This window comes from Protopterus annectens, chromosome 13.part0 (genome assembly GCF_019279795.1).
Source record: "Protopterus annectens isolate FY-2018-M chromosome 13.part0, PAN1.0, whole genome shotgun sequence".
NCBI classification, from domain to species: domain Eukaryota; kingdom Metazoa; phylum Chordata; order Ceratodontiformes; family Protopteridae; genus Protopterus; species Protopterus annectens.
In genome coordinates this window covers 626,558,312-626,578,369 of record NC_056747.1, presented here as the reverse complement: position 1 = coordinate 626,578,369, position 20,058 = coordinate 626,558,312, and the positions used below count along the sequence as shown (strand labels likewise).

The 20,058-nt window shown below is 40.6% G+C and overlaps 1 protein-coding gene across 1 annotated transcript in view; it reads left to right on the top strand.

Annotated features, from left to right (window-relative positions):
- Window positions 1-13,121: 13,121 nt before the first annotated feature.
- RFLNB (refilin B) overlaps window positions 13,122-20,058 on the top strand; it is a 56,684-nt gene continuing 49,747 nt past the window's right edge. Inside the window, exon 1 of the mRNA XM_044054289.1 lies at window positions 13,122-13,816. Within this exon, the coding sequence (XP_043910224.1) occupies window positions 13,622-13,816 (195 nt within the window). The 5' untranslated portion in view covers window positions 13,122-13,621. The remainder of the gene's footprint in view (window positions 13,817-20,058) is intronic.

The window sequence follows — 20,058 nt, the reverse complement described above, 5'->3', positions numbered from 1 at the left end:
GTTGCTGAGATCCAAAACTGGCCTCCAGTATCCTGTTTTCTTTGGCACTAAATAGAATCTTGAGTAAGTTCTGGATTCTATCTGGTCTGGGGGAACCTCATGGATGACTTTCTTTTTCTAGCAGCTTTTGTACTTGAATTGCTCCTTGTTCCCTCTGACTGGGTGGAACATCAGAGATTTCCTTGAATAGGGAGGAGGAAGGGAAAAGCGTATACCTCTGGAAATGATCCTCTGCACCCAATTATCTGTTGTTATCTCTAGCCAGGCTCTCTGGTGCAGGGAAAAATTATCTGTGATTTTCTCCAGAGGGGGACAATCGGGCCTCCTTTCAGGAGCAATGGAAGGGTCTATCAAAGAATGAATGTCTGGACCCTTGGTTTTGTGGACCACCTCTGCCATGTGAGTGGTGTCTACCATTGGAATTCCCCCCCCCCCGTCTGCCCCAGGGGGGGAACCTTCTCCATGTCTAACCTGGAAAGGCCCTTGGGACATTTTGAACTACATCTTTCCTCCACCTCGATGATTCCTCATAAAAGATCTTTGAGGGGTGGAAAAATGTACATACACAGTAGACAGGGTCTTTCCATCCTTCTCACACTTGGATAAAGTTTCTTTTACTTGAGGGCCAAACAAAGAAGTGCCATCAAAGGGAGCATTAATGAACTAAGACTTGAAGGGCTCCACAAAACCACATAAGCACATCCAGGTGTGTCTCATTATGGAAATACTTGAATCTGCTGCCCTCAAGGTTCCTTCTGCAACATGAGAAATGAGCATCATGGAGGAATTGGATATCAATTGTAGAATAGCAAACTGAGAAGTGACAGAGGCTTGTACTTCCTCAGAAACGGATCCTGAGAGGGTGTTTGAAAGTTCCTTAATCAGGTCCCTCTGTAACCTGGTGAAATGTGCCAGATAATTCAGTAACCTTAAGGTGAAGGGTGCTGAAGCACAGACACACTTTCTAAACCTATCCATCACTCAAGACTCCTTGTTGGGGGTATGGATATTGGAACACTCCTCAGCTAGTTCCTTCTTAGTGGCTGCCACCATGAACATGGCATCAACAAGCACCCCTTTAGTCCAAAACTACTTGTCCTCTGGTGCTATCATAATTTTGTCAGTTCTCCCAGGAATTGCCTTAATGATGTCTGAATCCTTCTACACCCTCCGAGAGATCAACTCAATGAGCTCTTCAGTGGGTGGAGTCACCCAATAGGTAGATGGGCTGATAAACTCCTCATGGAGTATAGATTCTTCAGATGAAGGGTTGCTGGACTTTCAGTCACCTCTCTGTTTCAGGATTTCTAGGATGTCTCTAAATGAGACATCATCAGGAGGTGACTGTGGGGACCCTTCACCCTCATCAAAATCTGTATTTTCAGTGACCGATTCTGGGGAATCTAAGTACTTCTTGCACATTTTTTCTTAAGGACCTCCTCAGTAGGATGCTCTGGGGGGGTATCATAAGAAATGGGGATACCCTTCTGGGAAGCCTGGGGTTTCAGTACCAGCTGTCCCCTTGGAGAAGAAAGGTGAGACACCAAGCGCAGAGACAGAAAGGTAGCAGGATGAGAATCCGAGGGGGAAGAAACCATCTGTGTCAACAATGTAGATGAGGCCCTCTCCATAACCTCAAAGGCAGACTTTCCTAGAGAAGGATAGGACCCAAGATCTGAGAAGGCAAGCTTCTGGATCCTGGTCCCGCCCTGCTCTAAACACAGCCCTCCCAAGGTAGAAGTCAGAGCTGAACTAGCCTTTGCTGAGGCCCCAAGGTGCAGAGATGGCTCTGAAAGCTTTGGAGATGACTCTTAACACCTCAAATCCAATAGGGTAGTCTTGGCTCCAAGAACTCTTTGGATCCAACTGGATCAAAGTTCTCAAAGCCAGTTTTGGATCCAAGGATAAGGCAATCCTCAGATCCAAGCAAGATGGTGCCGTGCAATGATCTGAGGTCCTGTATGGAGTCAGAGGAGGAACTGGTAAAGGAGGAGTAGTTGTAGAACAGATCTCCTGTCCCGAAGGGGTAGGAGCCAAAAGAATACTTGACTGGCTCTGCACTAAAGAGAATCTTTTCTCACCAGTCTCTCCACATCTTCTTCTGTGAGGCTTCTGGAAGAGCAAGTGGCTAGGACAGGTGGAGCCTTTAGTCTTTACAGGAATAGTGATGAAACCCTTGAAGGCACAGAGTCTGCAGAGGGAGAACTTTTTGTTGGATCCGATGTGGTCAAATCCAATAATTCACTTTTCTTGTGTTTAAAATCCAATGTTGAGTTCAGATCCGAGGAAGATTTTTCTTTATGCTTCAGATCGGAGGAAGAAGTCTGATCTGAAACATTTACCTTCTTTCTTTTATGTTCAGATTGTTCAGATATTGGTCTCTTCCTAGCCTGCTCTGAAGCCTTTAAAGATGAAGAGGAAGGGCTTGGAGAGGGTGACTTTGACATTTTTGATTTTGTAGGAGAAACTCCAGATAAGGCCTCCTCAAAGGATGTAGGCAGCATACCCTTAGGAATCAATTTATTTCTTCTCTCTGTAAGTGCTCTTGGATTAAATCTGTGACAAATGGCACAGTACATACAGAGCATGTGAGTGTCCAAGAATGGAATTTTATGGCCACATTTAAGGCACTTAAACCACGCAGGGCCTTTCATTTTTCAACCATTCACAGAAAACCAATGTAAAGGCAGTCAATAAACCACACTATAAAAACTAAGACAGCAACTAAAGAAAACCTTTATTTTTTTTTGTTATAATAGCAACAAAAGTCGAAGATAGAGAAAACAGAAAATACCAATGATGGTAACTATATGCTACACGTAGTGTAAAAAAGGGACAGGAAATACTAATAATAGTATTCAGAGTACGCAAATGTATGAAAAGTGAGAGAAATGTATCTGATAGGTGATGGATAAGGAAGATAGTTTTAACTTTTTTAAAGTTTAGAAGAAAGGAAAACCGTAGCTTTTTGAAAAAAAAAAATACATTTAGCTCGAGAGGATTCAGTCACCACGTCTTTCGCTGCTAAGTGGCAAATGAGATCTGAGGTAAGTGGGGTTGGTGCATTGTGGGTAAGGGAGAAACTCGAGAGTTTGAAGTTGCTACGAGCTTTTGCAACAGCCAACTCAGATCCGAGGGATCAGATCCAATGCCATTAGTTGGGGATTTAATGAAAAGTGACTACTCCCTTCATTTCATTTCCACTCCCTCTCCCTTTTTTCCTTTCTCATAACTCAGCCTATTCACCTTTCACTGTTATACTCTCCACTAATTCTTCCTACCTCTCAACTCATGAAACTTTGAGTGCATAAATGCCTGCACTCCAAATTATACTTATGATCTCCAAAATACTTATGTTTTAATTTCATTCAATGTTTTGTTACAACATCTTGCTCAAATGTTATTATTCTGTCTTCTATATTACCGTGTTTTAGTAGTTTTTGAAAATTGTATTGTACTTGTTAACTTTTGTTGATATTAACTTTGTAATAATTGTATATGGAGCTTTTCTCCCCGGGCCTCCATTGAAAACGAGCTCATTTTGGCCCAATGGACTTTCCTGGTTAACAAACTGCAAATAAATAAATAAAATAAACATCAGATCCAGCATTTGCCCCTTCATCTTCTTGTCTAGATTCAGAATCTTGTATTTCTTCAGGAAAAGAGGACTCCATTTATCTTTTACCAGAAACCACCTTATAAGCCAGACATAATTAACCACTCTTCTCCAGGGAAATTTGAACCTAAGCAGACACATGTCCAATTTTCTGTTTCTCTTTGACAGGGCACAACATTCTGACTAAATAGGGAAGCCTTCACTGTCCCTTTTCCCAGGAAAAACAAGAGTGGCTCTCCCTTGCCCACTGAGGGGACCCCAGTAGGCACAGAGGATGTGGCTAACCCCTGGTCCATAGCAGCTGTAGGTGCTACATCAGAGGGATTTGAGGGAAAAGATAAATATTATGATGAACCAGCTTTGGCACAACAGAGTCACCCACGTGCGGCTGAGGCAAATTGCTAGCCTACTGTAGTGGCAAAGGCTATTTGATTAACTTGAGGGGGACTGAAAGGAGAGCTGACTGTGGTACTGGCAGTTTGCTCCATGGTCAAGCCAAAAATCATGTCTCTTTACCAGAGAAACCAAGGAGCACAAGCCAATAAAGGTTCAATGACCCAAAAAAGTCACTTTTCTCAGTAAAAATACAGTATAAGCATTATAATACAATTTGCCAGCTCCAAAAAGTAAAATAAACAGGTTTTCTCCAGAGAAAAATGGTTTTAAATGTTTTTAACAACTTTTAAACCGACAAGGAAAAGTGCACTCCTGTTTAAAAGTACAGTTAAGTCTCATGGCAATTTGCTAAAACACAAACTCATAGATTAAAAACAACTTTCCTAACCAGGAAATAAATTTAAACAATAAATTTCAAATGTGGAAAGTTCATAGGTTCATAGGTAGGTACTAGGCTATTGGCCCAAGGGCCTAAGTAAGCCTAGCCAACAAGGTTCCCTGGCTTACGCCACCCAAGAAAGTTATTTTTCTGTGCCACTATCGAGCAGAGACACAGAAGTGATCCCCGGGGTGTATTTCCTATTTTCCATCCACTCATCAAGATTTTTCTTGAAGAGTGCTAATGAAGAACTTTGCTTGACATAGATGGGCAGCCTATTCCAGAGTATGGGAAGTCTCTGGGACAGGAATCTATCCCTCCAGCATGTCCTGTTTATTGTGGTGACAAGGTTTAGGTCCCTAGAATGTGTAGCTCAGAGGGATTGGGATTTCTTTAGGTGTAGCATGTCCAACAGTTCTGGGTTTGACATAGCTTTATATGTTAGGCAGAGATCACCTTGGAGTAGGCGATATGCTATGGAGTAAAGCTGGAATTTTTTGAGACGATCAGTGTAGGGTATCTGTTTGAGGCCAGTAATCCTCTTTGTGAAGTACTTTTGTGGCCTTTCCAGCTGCTGCAGATGTCTTGTGTGGTACATTCCAGAAGGGGCATTGTACTCTATAATGGGTCTAATAAGTGTCAAGTAGAGGGGAACAATGACCTCTTTTTTCCTGGATGAGAACCCTTTTATGATGAGGTGTGCCACGTAGAAGGACTTCCTGACTACTGTGGCAATGTGACTATCAAAGGACTGACTACTGTCCACCTGGGTCCCAAGGTCTCTTATCACACATTTGGTGTTAAATAGACTGCTGTCTATGTATTAGTTCATGGGTACAGAGTTTTTACCAAAGGGGATGACAATGCACTTTTTGGCATTGAGCTTGAGGCCATGGCTCTGACACCAGGCATCTGTCTCAGCGAGGCCGTTCTGTAGAATTTCCACATCATTTGGGGACTCGACTATGGCTCCTAGTTTGCAGTCATCTGCGAACTTCGTCAGCCAGAGGCCTTCTGTGTTAGCCTGTACTTCAGAGAAGTAGATACCAAACAGGAGAGGTCCCAGGACTGAACCCTGTGGTACTCCATTTGGCACTGGTTTGAGGTCAGATTTGGAGTGTGCAACTTTTACAGTGTGGGTTCTGTCAGTGAGCCATTTGGCAACCCATCTTGTGACGTAGGGATTTATACCTAGTTTAGTGAGTTTAGCTCTAATTCCAGAATGGGGGATGGTGTTGAAAGCCTTGGCGAGGTCAAGATAGGCTGTGTGAGCCATCTTACCCTCAGCTGCGGCTTTGGTGTCTGCCTCAAAGAAGTCGATCAGGTTCAGGAGGCATGATCTGCCTTTCATAAACCCGAACTGGGTGGGATCCAGAGTTTGGAGGTTACCAATGTCTTTGTTTATGAGTTCCATGGCCTTGCAGACCAGGCTCATCAGGCTAATAGGGCAATAGTTCCCGGGATCAGTGGTGGCTTCCCCTTTGTAAAGTGGGATAACTGTTGCTGTATGCCATTCAGTGGGCACAAAGCCTGATGTGAGGCTATGATTGAACATGGTGCTTAGGTGGGGAGCCAGTTTGTTCTGAAGTTCATGTAAAATGCAGCCTGGGATTTTGTCCGGCCCCATGGATGCTGTGTTTTTGGCTTTAGAGAGTGCAGCTTTTGCCTGCGTAGTGATTACAGGGACTCTGCATTCTTCCTGTATGGATATGGGCCTTTTAGGGGTTGAGGGGGGTAAAGATAGCACTGAACCTATCTGCCAGGATGTTGGCAATATCAGTTGGTTCTGTAATTTTCATGCTGTTGTGCTGTAACTCAGAGCAGATCTGGGTGTTGCCATTGAGATTCTTGACATAGCTATAGAATGCTTTGTGGTGGCAATTTTGTTTTCGTAGCTAGCTTTGGAGGATCTTATAAGGGATTTCAGCTTCTTACAATGGCTGACCAGGGAGCTCCTCCACTCATGGGATTTTACTCTCTTTTGCAGCAATTTCTTCCTTCTGTTGTACAGTTTGTTTATGGCAAGGGAACACTAGATTGGCTTCCTTTTTTTGGAGGATAGCGTCTTGGTTCTGTATGGGCTAGCACGATCCATGCACTCGTGTAAGTGCTTATAGAGTGCATTTGTGTAGGATTCAGCAGTCATAACTGTATTGTCCATCTGCATGGGTGTCATGAAGTTCACCACTTCTGTCTTAAGAAGCATGAAGTTGGCTTTGGAGAAATTTTTTACCATGGTTTCCTTAATGGGGGTGGGGGTGGGATGTGGATATTAAGGATGATTAGCTTATGGTCGGATCGGACCAACAAGGAGTTGACTTCATATGTGGAACACCGGTCACTGATGTTGGTAATGACTAGGTCTAGGATATTGTTGCCCCTGGTGGGGGTGTGGATAAGTTGATCCAGGGCATTGGAGTTTATGAATTCCAGAAAGCATTGTGTGAGGGAGTTGGTACATGAGTAGTTTTCCTAGTTAATGGTGGGGTAATTGAAATTGCCCATTATTAGGATGTTTGGTTGAACCCTAATATTTTCCAGTACATCAAGAAAAGAGGAGTGGGAATCCTGGGGCATGGTGGGGGATCTGTAGCAAGCTACAATTTGGATTGCAGTTTTGCCCAGAGTTTGTTGCACTTGGATAACCTAGGATGCATTACGCTGAGCAACTAGCCTGGAGGTGTGGATATCCTTAAAGAATATAGACACACATCTGCCTTTGGTGTTCTGGTCCAGGTTACATGGCTGAACAGTGTGGTTTGAGTTATAGCCTGGTAGTGCAGGGGTGCTCTCTGGAGCCTTGAACCAGGTCTCAGTCACTGCACAGATATCGATGTTCTCTATTTTAAGGAGTGCCTTGAGTGAGTGCACTTTGAGATTTAGACTTCTAGCATTGAGTAGCATTACCCTCAGTTTTTGCTTGCCTGTTCCTGTTACGGTGGTGAATTTGTCATTTGAACCTTGCCTAAAAAAGGCACTATAGGGGCGGCAAGAACCTTAGCCAGTATCCAGAATCCCAGGGGCGACAGGTGCAGGCCATCTCTGGCAAAGCATCGTGGTCTGTCGACCATGTCATCCCAAGAAGACAGATGCTGGATCCCCTTAGAATGACACCAGAAGCTTAGCCAATTGTTGAAGTCAATCATTTTGTCCTTGTACTGCAGTATCATTCTGGGCAATGGCAGAATGCTACTCAGGGCTAGGGTCATACCTGCCTGGGCTACAAGATTATAGAGCTCTTCCATGTCTCTTTTCATGTAGTCCAGGGAGGTACGTCTCAGGTCGTTCACAACAACATGGACAATGACAAAGTCATATTTGTACTTGTTGTGGAGTGACCTGATTGTGTGGGTTATGTGGCGGATCCTGGCACCCGACAGGCAGCTGACAGTAACCTTCTCCTTGTTTTGCCTGGTGAGTGGGACATCAGTGTGCCTAACTATAGAGTCACCTATGACTAGTGTGTTGGATACCTTGTTTTGCCTTATTGGCTGTGGTTGAGAGGCACACTGAGTCTCTGGGCTATGTGTCATTTGGGTTGTGTTGGGGGGGTGGAAGTTGCTTGCGTCTCTGCTTTGGAGGTCTCTGTTGCTTGGGCAGATTATTATTGAGAGCCTTTGCGAATGTCTTTGTGTTTCTGTGTGTGGATTTTGGTGGTGTAGATTTAGTGAGACTATGTGATAAGTGTGGTGTGGTGCAAGTGTTTACCTTCTCCTCTTGAATGTCAAGTTCAGTCTTGGTTGGAGAGAGCTTTACCTCCAGTTTGGCTAGATAAGTGCATCTCTCACAGGTTGTAGTGTTGGGTGGTAGGAGGAGAGGGCTGTCTTTGTACATGAGGCAATTTCTACATTGCCCCAAGATGCCCAGATTCATCAGATAGACAGGGGAGAACACTGGGAGCTGACCCTTGGACATGCCTGAATAAAAAACTATTTTCCTCTAGATAAGTGAGGAAAGTGAGTACAAGAGCTGTTTTTCTCTAAGCAAGTGAGGAAAGTAAGTGTAAAAACCATTTTCCTCTAGGCAATGAGGAAGGTTGAGTGCTATAGTAATTAGTAGCTTATTTAGTGCTTGTAACTTATTTCCTCAGCAACGGAACAGCACAAGCTGACAGTTGATCCCTGAAATTCTGCAGAGCAGCACTGTCATTGGTGGTAGGAAAAGTCTGAAGGACCTTGCACTCAAACCAGTCTTTTCAACAGCACAGCTCAAACTGCCCAGTGGTTTGCGTAAGTGGAAGTTGCCCTGAAGCTTTGGAAGCTGGCCAGCTGTTATATCCTTGGCAGGATATAACCCATGTAGCTAAAGCTCCTGAGCAGTGATCAGTATGATGAATATCAAACCAGTCCAGACAACTGCCCTGGCTCCAGCCATCTTGGGGCCCTCAATTACTGGACAATAATTTGACAGCAAAATAAAGTTCAAGGCATCAAGCATGAAACCAGAATTCTAATTTTGCTATATTGAGTTTTTTAACTTTCCAAGCTTGTGGTTACCTTGAAAACTCTAAAGCAAATGTTTGCAAAGTTTAAATGGTAAATTGGCATGATTACAGAATGTTTATATCCTTGTACCTACTAAGTGATAGGATAGGCTTCATTGTTTTTGTAACTCTACAAATGCTAAAGTGACAAATTGGAGAATGGAATTTCATGCACATTTTATTTATTCTCAGTTGTGCACGTATTTGCTCTTTTTTGGTTTACTTTGTTTAAGTCTACCAGTCAAGTAGTCTTTCACACAAAATGTTTTGTAGAACTCCAACACTTGAATTGTCAAGAAGCCTTTCATTTCCCTAAGAACTGTGATTTCTTGCTTTTTATACTTTGTGGGGACAGAAGCGAGACATGTCATAGGCTTTAGACAACACATCCGTAGTGCATTCATCTTCTTGAATGAGCAAGTGCCTGTGGTCATGTGCCATATTATGGATGTATAGAAAAGTCACTGCTACATTAAGGAGGTAAAGGAATGTTATTACTCTGAATCTCAGATATTTGTAAATTATTTAAAAATAAAAAGGAGGTCTATATTTTTGAGAGCTTCCTTCAGAAGTGCATTCTGCTTTTTTTCTAAATATCAATTAGCTCACTGCAGGCTGCAAGAAATATCATTTCTGAATCAGTATATATATGTGTTCCCTTACTTTTAATAACAATCAAACATTATCCTTGTACAAAATAACTTGCTATTTTTTTAGGGAGGGCAACGTGTCTGAAAGGAACAAATCAGTGAGGCAGTAAGTAGCATTGCCATCTTACAGCGCTTGGTTCTCTGGTTCAGTTCTTGGTTGTGCTTCCTTAGAATCTGCATGTCCTCCCCTTGTCTATATAGGTTGTGTGGGTGCTCCATCTTCCTCCAACATGCCACCGACATACTGTAAGTGAACTGGTCTTCCTCCAGTTTTTCTATAGGTATGTGTTAGTGTGTGTGTGTGTGTGTGTGTGTGTGTGTGTGTGTGTGTGTTCGCGTGCATGTGCATGCATGTATGCATGTACATATTATGATAGACTGGCACCCTATCAAGGATTTGGCCTGATGTATCAGGGCTGTTCACAGTGTGTATATGTGTGTGTGTGCGTGTGCATGTGCATGTTCGCTCACCCATGCATGCATGCGTGTGTGTGTGTGTGTTCGCTCACCCATGCATGCATATGTGTGTGTATATGAAAAACATACATGTGTGGGCACACACTTCAAATATTTTTGCAACAGCACAAAAAATTATCAAGTAATTTTCTTTTAAAGGCAAGATATGCAAAATATCACAGATCATCTGGATCCTCAAAGCTTCTAGGGGTCTGATAGTCCCAAAATCTCTGACTATAAACAAGAACTTTGATTGAGACTCAGTAGGGTGCCCCATCCTTAACCTATGCTCTGGATCCACCTATACCAAAAATGGCTCTACCTTTTCTCTACGATGGGTGAACCAACATCAGCGTCTGACTTCCATTCTCCCTCATTGGTTTCTTCAGTGCCTGAGTTACTAGCTAATCTTGGGTCATTTGAGTCACAGTCAGGGTTCTATCTCTCTCTCTGCATCGTGGAGACACCCCCCCCCACATCACTACGTATATGTTGAAATTGCTAAGTCACATGCCCTGGGGAAAGGTGACTACTTTGTTTTACTGCAGAGCAAAACACTAATCTTTTCCCTGTAACTGCATGATTCTAAGTTAGACTATAAAAAATATAAAAACTAGGGGTTTGAGGGGTGCAGTGAGGTTTGTTCCCTATCCCTTCACAAAAAAGCATGTTTCAAACAGGGCAGATTTGGCTTTACACTGTTATATCATATTCACCATTGTGTATATTTGATCCTGTTCTTTTTAGAATTTGATATTTTATGAAGACTATTATTGGTAAACTGAAATGGATCCAGTCTATGTATGGTCCTGGTATGTTTTATATGTCGTTTTCCGTGAAGACACTTTACAGAAAATTTAGTGGTTTGAATTACTGTTTTCAATTCCTACTAATAAAATAAATCACTTGCTAAAGATGCTGTCTGTATTAGTGCACAAAATAGAAAGCCTCATAATGGCTGCAGTGTGGCAACGTAACTTCCTATTGCCCAGTTTTTGCACTTTCTCATAGGAGGGTAATAAGAGGTACGGAATGAATGAGTAGCATAATGGGCAATAAACTAGTGATTAGCAATCCTACCGAGGAATGAAGGTATTGTATTAGAAAAGTACCTCGCAGGTTGGTCTGCACAGAAGTGGGTGTAGTCTCAGTGAATGACAGGTGAAACAGGCATGTCTTAGTATGGAAAAGACTGCAAATATTTTTTCCTTTGTTTTTGCAAGGGGCAAGCCCCCCTGCATCCCCACACCCACCGCAAATTAAATATACCGACTCTGAGATTGCACTACCTTGAGGAAAAGGACAAACTACAAATAGACAATGACTATTCATGCTGCCTTCAGTATGAATATTACTTTACTTTCATCAATTGTTAGATGGTGGGTGGAGTTTGGGCAGGACTTTCTACTGTGCATCCTGGGAGGTACGTTTCTAATACAAAACCGGAAAGAAAATCAAAAATAAAATCCTTGGAGTACAAAGAGAGATGTAGACAATGGGGTAATGAAATTTGGCTCTGAACACAGCCACCGCTTGTATAGCAGTTGGAAAAAAAATTACTGCATCAGCTGGAGCTTTTCACTGTAAAGACTGCACAGGACAGTGAAGGTATATACTTGGCCCATAATGCAGACCACCTGGTGGTGCTCAAACTTGGTCTTCAAAATCCCATTTCTGTAAACTCCAGTCTAAACTTTATTATGCTTCTTGATTTAATGCACAGACTGAAATGCTAAGAACAAAGACAGGAAAGTCAGACTGCACTTCTACAGAAAGAGTTGAGGCATACACATGCTGAATATCCCCCTGTGCTGGGGCAACATTAAGAGGTACTCCTGAGTGGTACACAGAAGAAGAATAGCTGCTACTTCTGTAGTTAATGGCAAACTGGGTGGTGCAGCGGTTAACATTATCTCCTCACAGCAAGAGCTTCTCTGGTTCGATTCTCTGATGGGCTACTTTCTGAGTGGAGTCTGCATGTCCTCCCTGTGTTCGTGTGGGTTTCTTCTGGGTACCACGGTTTCCTCCCACTTTCCAAAGACGTTTCTGGAGCATTTCTCCCCGGGCCTCTGCTGAAAATAGGCTCTGTCCTAGTCAGACTTTCCCGGACAACAAATGCTTAATAAATAAAATTCTGTTCTCATTGCACTTTAATTAAAAATCTAAACATCTGTTGCTTGCTTTGCTGTACTTCCATTTTACAAACAGACAAATATGCAGAGATCTTGTTCCACATACTATAGTAATCATTACATGACTTTCCATTGAGGACACATAACCACTTGTTACGTTCAACATACCATTATATATATATATATATATATATATATATATATATATATATATATATATATATATAATGTATTACAGCAACATGTCTCAATTACACAAAAGCAAATATGATCACTTATACTAAATAGCCACCAACGATACTCCCCCTGTTATATTGTATAAACTATAAAATATTTCTTAATTATTTCTTGTCTGTAAAGCATAAGTATGCATCTACTTGTCTTTGTTAGTATTATGTCAGAAGTCCGTGTCTAAAAACGGCAAACAAGCTTATTTTTTTTTTATTATCTGAAGTATTTCCATTGTAACAGGAAATCCCATGGGGGCCCATAGATTTTCCTTCATTTATCTGCTCTCATTATATGGAGTCCTTGAGGTCTGTAAACACATGCATTGTACTAAACAGACATTACAGTCATTTCTCATTGTCATTTTTAAAGTAATACACAGACATTCCTTCTAGTAAAACCTCTGTACTTCACTTTTATTGGCTTCTCAGAAAATTAAAACAATATGGATATTGTACAGTTTAGCACCAGTGGAAATGATATTTGCAGAACTCTTACCCAGTTAGCTGTTTGGCTCCCACCTGGTTTCATACTATATTTACACAACTATCTTCAGCCTCTCCTGGGGAGTTCTAAAAGACTGCTTTAAAATGCACTGAACTTTGGAGTCAGGGATATTCATGTGCAGTGCTCTTTAGCAAACTCTGAAAGCCTTTTTTGTCATTTTTTTTCCCTAAACCTTTGTCCCACATGACCCTCTGACACACCAATGAGCAACAGGATGAAGTTTCAAAGGCGTTTCCTTCCCCCGGCAGCTACTGTAATACAAGAACGCTTTCAAGAGGAGCCAGAAGAGCTCCCAAAACACAAGAAACTGTCAGTGCAACTCAGCATTTGAGCACCTTTCTCATCTCTGGGGCTACGTGACACAAAGAACAACTTATTTTGGGGGGGTGGGGAAAGCTTTAGCTTTTCCTGAAGATGGTCTATGGAGACTTGTGGCACATACATAACTTTCAGGTGCACATAAAGAACATCTCTGAAGCCTGAGAAATTTTTAAAGATATTTTTCCAAGAAGAATCAGTTTGATAGACGTGATTCTGAAACAGCTGTGAAAGGAGTTTACAATATTAAGTTGGTATTTCTGCCTCTGTTTCTAGTCTGACATACTAGAAAGTTGTTTTGCTACATCTGTTAACTCTCAAGCAAGCCTACAGCTGTTAGGTACAGGTGGATTTCTACATAATGAGACTGCTGGCTGCTTGATTTCTGTTGATAGTTAATTTTTATGCTTCATTATTCCTGATTCTTTTTCCAAAAGCCTGTGGAATTCTGAAGGGATGGTAGGAAGGCTAAACCTGCCAGATGTGTCTGAACCCCCAGGTATGAAGAAGAATGGTGAGAGGTTACTAGACAGCCCAGACTCTGGGCTTCCTCCCAGCCCAAGCCCAAGCAGTTGGCTTCTGTCCCCAGTGAGTACCGAAAGAGGACTTGGCAGCGGACTACCCGTGGCAGATGGCAATGAACAACCACCTGTGAGTATATCTGAAACAGGAATGAATATAAAAGTAGTCGATCAGTACGTCTTATTACAAAACCTTTAAGGGATTGCTGTGAAACAGTATCTCACACTTTCAGGAAATTGTTTATGTATACCGACATTCTGTTTAAATTAGATCACAGGATGAAATTTTTGTTAAAATACTTAGCAGATTGTTTTGTTTGTACTTAACTTTCTATTCCTGATATCCTGCATGAAGTGCTAATGGTCAAACAGAAACTTTAGTTCTGCAGCAAATTACTAGTAAAATTTCAAGTTGACAATCAGATGTGAATAAGTACTTGAATATTGTTTTACAAGTGCATTATGAAATCACTACACCTCTAGCAGCAGACAATAAAAGTTAAGCAAGCTTTATAACACTAATGTCAGCGGTTGACTGTTCTGAATTATGATTGCATTGATGTTAGCCATTTCTCATTTTTGTTGCATGACATGTCTTGGTTCCTTCAGATGAACTTTTTGTACAGTTTTATAGACCGGAATACTAAGATTGAGAAAGAGACATGTTAGGGTTACTGTTAGTGGCTTCACTCAGGTTTGAACCTTGGTCTTTTATTAAGTGTTCTAGACACTAAAAGAAAGCACATTTTTATTTAAAACTAATGTCTAGAAATGTCCATTCACATCCTGACTACTTGAGTGCATTTTATTTGTAAAAAGATAAGCAGATAAGGAATGTTCTCTGACACTGAATGAGAACATTTGATGCTTTGTTCTTGATCTTTTTTTGCTTTTTGCTTTTGTGAATGGCAAATATTTTCCTATTTAATTGGAATGCAATTCCTTGAGGTGTGCTCTGGTTTGTTATAATGACCAAACACTTGTGGGAATGGGGAGTTTAGGTATTGTAGTCACATGACTAGATCTATATCTCTGTTTTGCCTTGTCTTATTTCTTCTGTCAGCTTTTTCCTCATTGCAGCTGATGGCCCAACATAATGACTCTTCTATACTGTTGCTATATGCAAATGCTGACGAGCTCGAACAGTTTTAAACCACTTGTGTTTGCCTCATAGGAGGTTTGCGTGCCTGTTTCTTAATGTCTGATGACTCTGTCAGAAACTGCACTCTGCTTTTTCTCATATATGTCATTAAAAGGGAAAACTCTACAAAGTTTAAATCTGTTAAGTGATATGCCATAATACTAGACTAAGGTACTGAACTGTTTGAAGTAAGTGCAGTGTCATGTCAGCCATAAGTGGATTTGTTCCTCTGTTAACGCATATCACATTTCTGTGGGATTGCTGCTTTACTGTTTTGGGGTGGGGCAGCACACATGCTGGATTTTTTGTGGCATCAACCAGGAAGTTTAATTCCTTCAAAGAGCATTAGAGCCCATTTGTTCAAACTATTTAGGCCCTTCAGCTGTTGGGCCTGAACTAGAATAAACTGTACAGGATGCTACTGACAAGGAATTTCACTGACAGCCAGCTTTCTTCTCCCTAAGGACTGCAACCAGCCCATAAGTTAGCAAAGTTACAGAATGACGCTTTTCTCTTGGTCACATGGTTATCCTGGAGAAACAAAAAAGCAGGGAATTATATGCAGCCCACTGACATATATGAAGAATCCTAGCAATTGACTAGCAACTAGTTGATACTTGTTCTGCTGGCTCAGACAAGAGTTTCTGGTTTTGTTTAACCATTTACAGATTTATTTTCATTTGCTCTTTTTAATTTGCATGGGGGAAAGCGTATTAACTTCTCTTGACCTTCAAGCTCACAGATGTTGCTATAGAAAGAATTCCATGTTTTTTTTCTTTTAAATCACTGAAGAAGATTCACCTTCAGTGTACTTGGCCTGAACTCAACTTTCTTTGTATATCTTGGGTAGGAAACCTGTAATTGAATAAAACTGTCTTTAAACATTGGCTACAATAGCCTTCTCCACATCTATGCTATAGTACTTATTTTCTTATTCATAAAAGAAAAAAAAAGGTTACTGGCCTTGCATTTAAATTGGAAATTTCGGATGGAAATTAGGAGGCATTTATTCCCTGAAAAGGTAGTGTCAGAAGCAATTAGTTTAATGGAGGGAGCATTGTGAGCCAACATTTTAGATATCCTAAGAGCATTAATAACTCGTATCAGTGGTACTTTTGGGAAGAATGGAGTAGGAAATACGGAAGGGAGGGGACTGATGACCTTGTTGAGGAAATGTGCCTATCTTTTGGCACACAGACTAGATGCTCAGGATGTCCTAGAAAGTCTACTTTTCCATTTGACCAAAATGATTTTTACTACAAAGTTTGTGTCACTCCATTGGTTGGTGGGGCCCTTAACATTCACTGATTCGTTAACATCAGTGGGTAGCTTTTCAGTCTATTAAGTTTGAATCTCTGAATATTTATAACTTTGTAATATGCCAGTCTGTGGTTATTTGTTAGACCAGATGTTCTTCTGTTACATCCTTGCCACTTGGTGTTGTCTGTATAGTAGCTGTGTAGCCTTGAAGGATAGTTTGTCATGGCACATGCCAGTTTTTATTTCTACAGTTCTAAACTTCATCACAGACAGGAAGTACTAGCTGAAACTAGCATATCATACCAGGTACTGCTTGAAGTTACCAGAGTTCTGAAAAAAGTCCTTAGCCATTTACTATTTTCCTCTTTACATTGATCCCAGGTTGTACAGGGAATACTGACTGCAGTTTCACCCTTATATTCATCTTTTGGGATGATGTCAATAAGGAACAGCCACGCACCATCTTCCAACATAAAATGCATTGAGGAGGTGAGGACAGTTAGTGTTTTGTAATTAAACAGTACCCAGTGTAAGTCAAATGCCTTTAGAGTCTAGATGCTTAGACAGTTGCCCCCGTGTCTGTGGTAACTAACTTTAGTACATAACTGCTTCAGGGTGTTAAAACTGTTAATGTCAGTCTCAGTGGTTCAACAAACTGCACGCTTGTGTGATGCTGGACGATTTGAACAGTTCCTGGTTCCAATTTTACATCAGAATTGTTTATTCATATTCCAGAGCTGACATTTCAGAGCAGTACAACGGGGTGATGCACTCAAGAAGTATTGCCTGTTGGGCAAAATGTTGATCCAAGGTCAACACTTACTTGTTCTAGTTATAGTTCAGGTGGATGTCAGCAATACCATGGAGCTTTTCAACAAAGTCTAGGAGAAACTTTATTAAAATAAAAATACAACTCCTCACTAAATGACTTATCAGTATGAGACTACCTCTGAATGCTGCAAAAACTAAAGCGATGCTCTTTGGGACTAGTCAAAACCTTTTCATTGTTCTCTCATCCTGTCATTTCAAAGACTATTACCAATCAGCCACTGGAGGCAACATCTTCCTTTAAATACCTTAGCATCTGTCTTGACCAAGGCTTGCATTTCCAACTCTGAAAAGAAAACAGCTAAAATGAACTTGTTAGATTATTTTGCATCACACCTCTTAACCTCTTAGAGCAAGAAATCTGGACAAAGCCATAAGTAATGTGGGGACAAAGGGCCACAAATAGGGACACTTTTTAAATATTTCTCTTACAAATGTAGAAAGTTAACAGAATAACATATTTTGCATTCTCATGGATTTTCTGAAGAGTTTGAAGTCTATAATTCAGATGTCTGGCATTATTTTTTTAATTCAGTCCTCAATGATTTGCCATTTATTTGCCAGAAAACCACAGTTTTTACGAGAAACAGACCAAAGATATGAGGCAAAAATCTGGACAGTTGAAAGGTATGTTCTGTATTGAAAATCTCATATCTTCTTTCATGTGCTAGAAGGTCTGCAATAAACCGAGAAATTATAGAGCCCCATCTTAAATACAGTATCCCCATAATTTGGTTAGCCGCTACTAAAAACCTGACAGTTCTTCAATGCAGGTATAATAAAATATGCATATTCATGACCTTGGTTCCTCATACTGCTTACCCTGTGCCATTCTTCACAAAGCTAATTGGTTACCAGTAAAACAAATGAAGACCCAAACTCTTCTTCCTCTTAGGCAGTACTCCTGGGTTGCCTCTGGAGAAGTGGCATTTGTGCCCAATGGGATTACCTAGCTAACAAATAAATAAAATAACCCATAAAGGTATTTGCAACCCCATGATTTTCCAAAACACACAGGAAAAAGCTTGCTGTGTTAAGCACTTCGTGAGGATCAAGTAATAACACAAGTTACTACATCATCCTGTCCTCACTCTCATAGAGGAGCTCCTAAATAACACTTGCTTTACCTTTTAACCTTCATCACAAAACTGAAATTTGTGTAATAAGTCATCCCAAGCATATTAGTGTAAGAATATTTTGCAACAATTTTATGATCCCATTTCATTAAATTGACTAACTTCCAGCTACCTGTTTTCTAAAACAATTTTAAGACACAAATACAATTATGTTAACCTAGAAAACACTAAATGATCAAAATTCCCTAAAAAAACTATATATATATATATATATATATATATATATATATATATATATATATATATATATATAAATATATATCAGCTTGACAGCACCGAGCTGGGACTTTAACAGGACAGTTGCACTGTCTCAAATATTACAGACAATTTCTGAGACAGAGTTGCTACTCTTCTTCTAGTTATACATTTCTTTTACTCTATTGTGTTGACTGCAATTCCTTTCATGACTTTAACAGGCTATGAAAATCATATCTGTATTGTACAGTTTGCAGCAAACTCTCCACAAAGGACACACCCTTGCTTGGACCTTAAGATTGCATAGACTGTAGATCAGAATAAATACATCCCATTTGATGATGGTTCACAAACTTCGACATTCATCAGCTTGCCCATCTCTGTCAACCCTGGCATAAAATCCTACCAGACTACTGTAATCTTTACTTGATGACACTGTAAGTGTACCACAGTGGACACTAGTACAGATGACCCAATACCAGTCTATTTTAGAACTGGATCTGTTTCTCTGGTGCTCAGATCACGCCAAGCTCCTAACCTTTTATCAGGCAAGGATTTCCAGACTTCTTGACTTCATAGAACTAATGTACCTGTGTAGAGAAAACATGTGAAAGTCAACTGCCCATGCCCAACTCTTAAAGTATTTTCTTCCATAAAATTAGCACTGCTAGCATACATTGTTGCCTTTGTACACTGCAGCTACAGCCCTCTTTAGTCATAGCATCCTTCTATTTCATTTAGATATTAATCTAAACATTTTCTTTTAATATTTTACATCTTCTCTTCCCATTTTCTACCATTCCCTCACCTACCTGTTTTATTCCCTACTCTGTTTCCAATGGAGACCTAAGTTCGAATGTATCTGATTATCATTTGATTGTTTTTCACAATGCAAATGCTAATTTTGCAAAACTGGCACTTAATAAAACAAAATTCAGTTCTCCTGCTGGTCTTGCTTATCTGTAAGTAAGTCCACCTTGACAGTTGCTCCCCTGTATCCAGCAGACTAACATGTATTCATTCACAATACAACCTCAGATGTCAAAGCAATGGTGCTACTTTTCTCAACAAACCTAAAGTCATCTCTTATAGTGACTTTTCTTTTGTCTTCACAGGTCACTCCATCTAGAAACAGCTTACAAATGAACTTGGCTTTACAACAGGTCATAAGTCCTTTACCACCAAATTGAAAGCCTGCCTTACTGAACAGAGTAATTGACCACTTATGGCACATTTTTGAGCCCCTCATTCACTGCTGAGTTTAAACTAAACCACTAAAATTGTTCTTCTAGAACATTCTCAGTGGTTACCATAGCTGTTTGCTATGACATAAGCTAAGGATTTGACTTCCTTAAAAATGTACCTCCACGTATTTTTAAATTACTCAGACCCTTGTGAAAAGGTACTAATGCTTGAACCTAAGTCATTTATATGATCATTGTCATTGTTGTTATATTCTACCTCTGTTTATCCAGTCTTACATGGGAGGTGGGTGTCACATCAACACTTAATATCACAAGAACACCCCTACTTTATACTTGCTCCCCTCTTAACAACCTGTCAATTGTATGCAACCAAATAAGCCCGCCTGTATAGCAATGTGTGCACTATGTAGCATACGGGGATGTGGGGGGGTGAAGCCCCTCATATGACAGCACCAGTTTCCACTGCAATCTGTAAGTTTATTCTTGAAGAATTGCATTTTGATGTGATAAGCTATGAGTCAACACAAATCTACTGTGCACTTTAGTCCATATTTTTCATTGGCCTGGATCATGATTGAAAGTGTGGACCGGCTCAGTTACCTGGTTA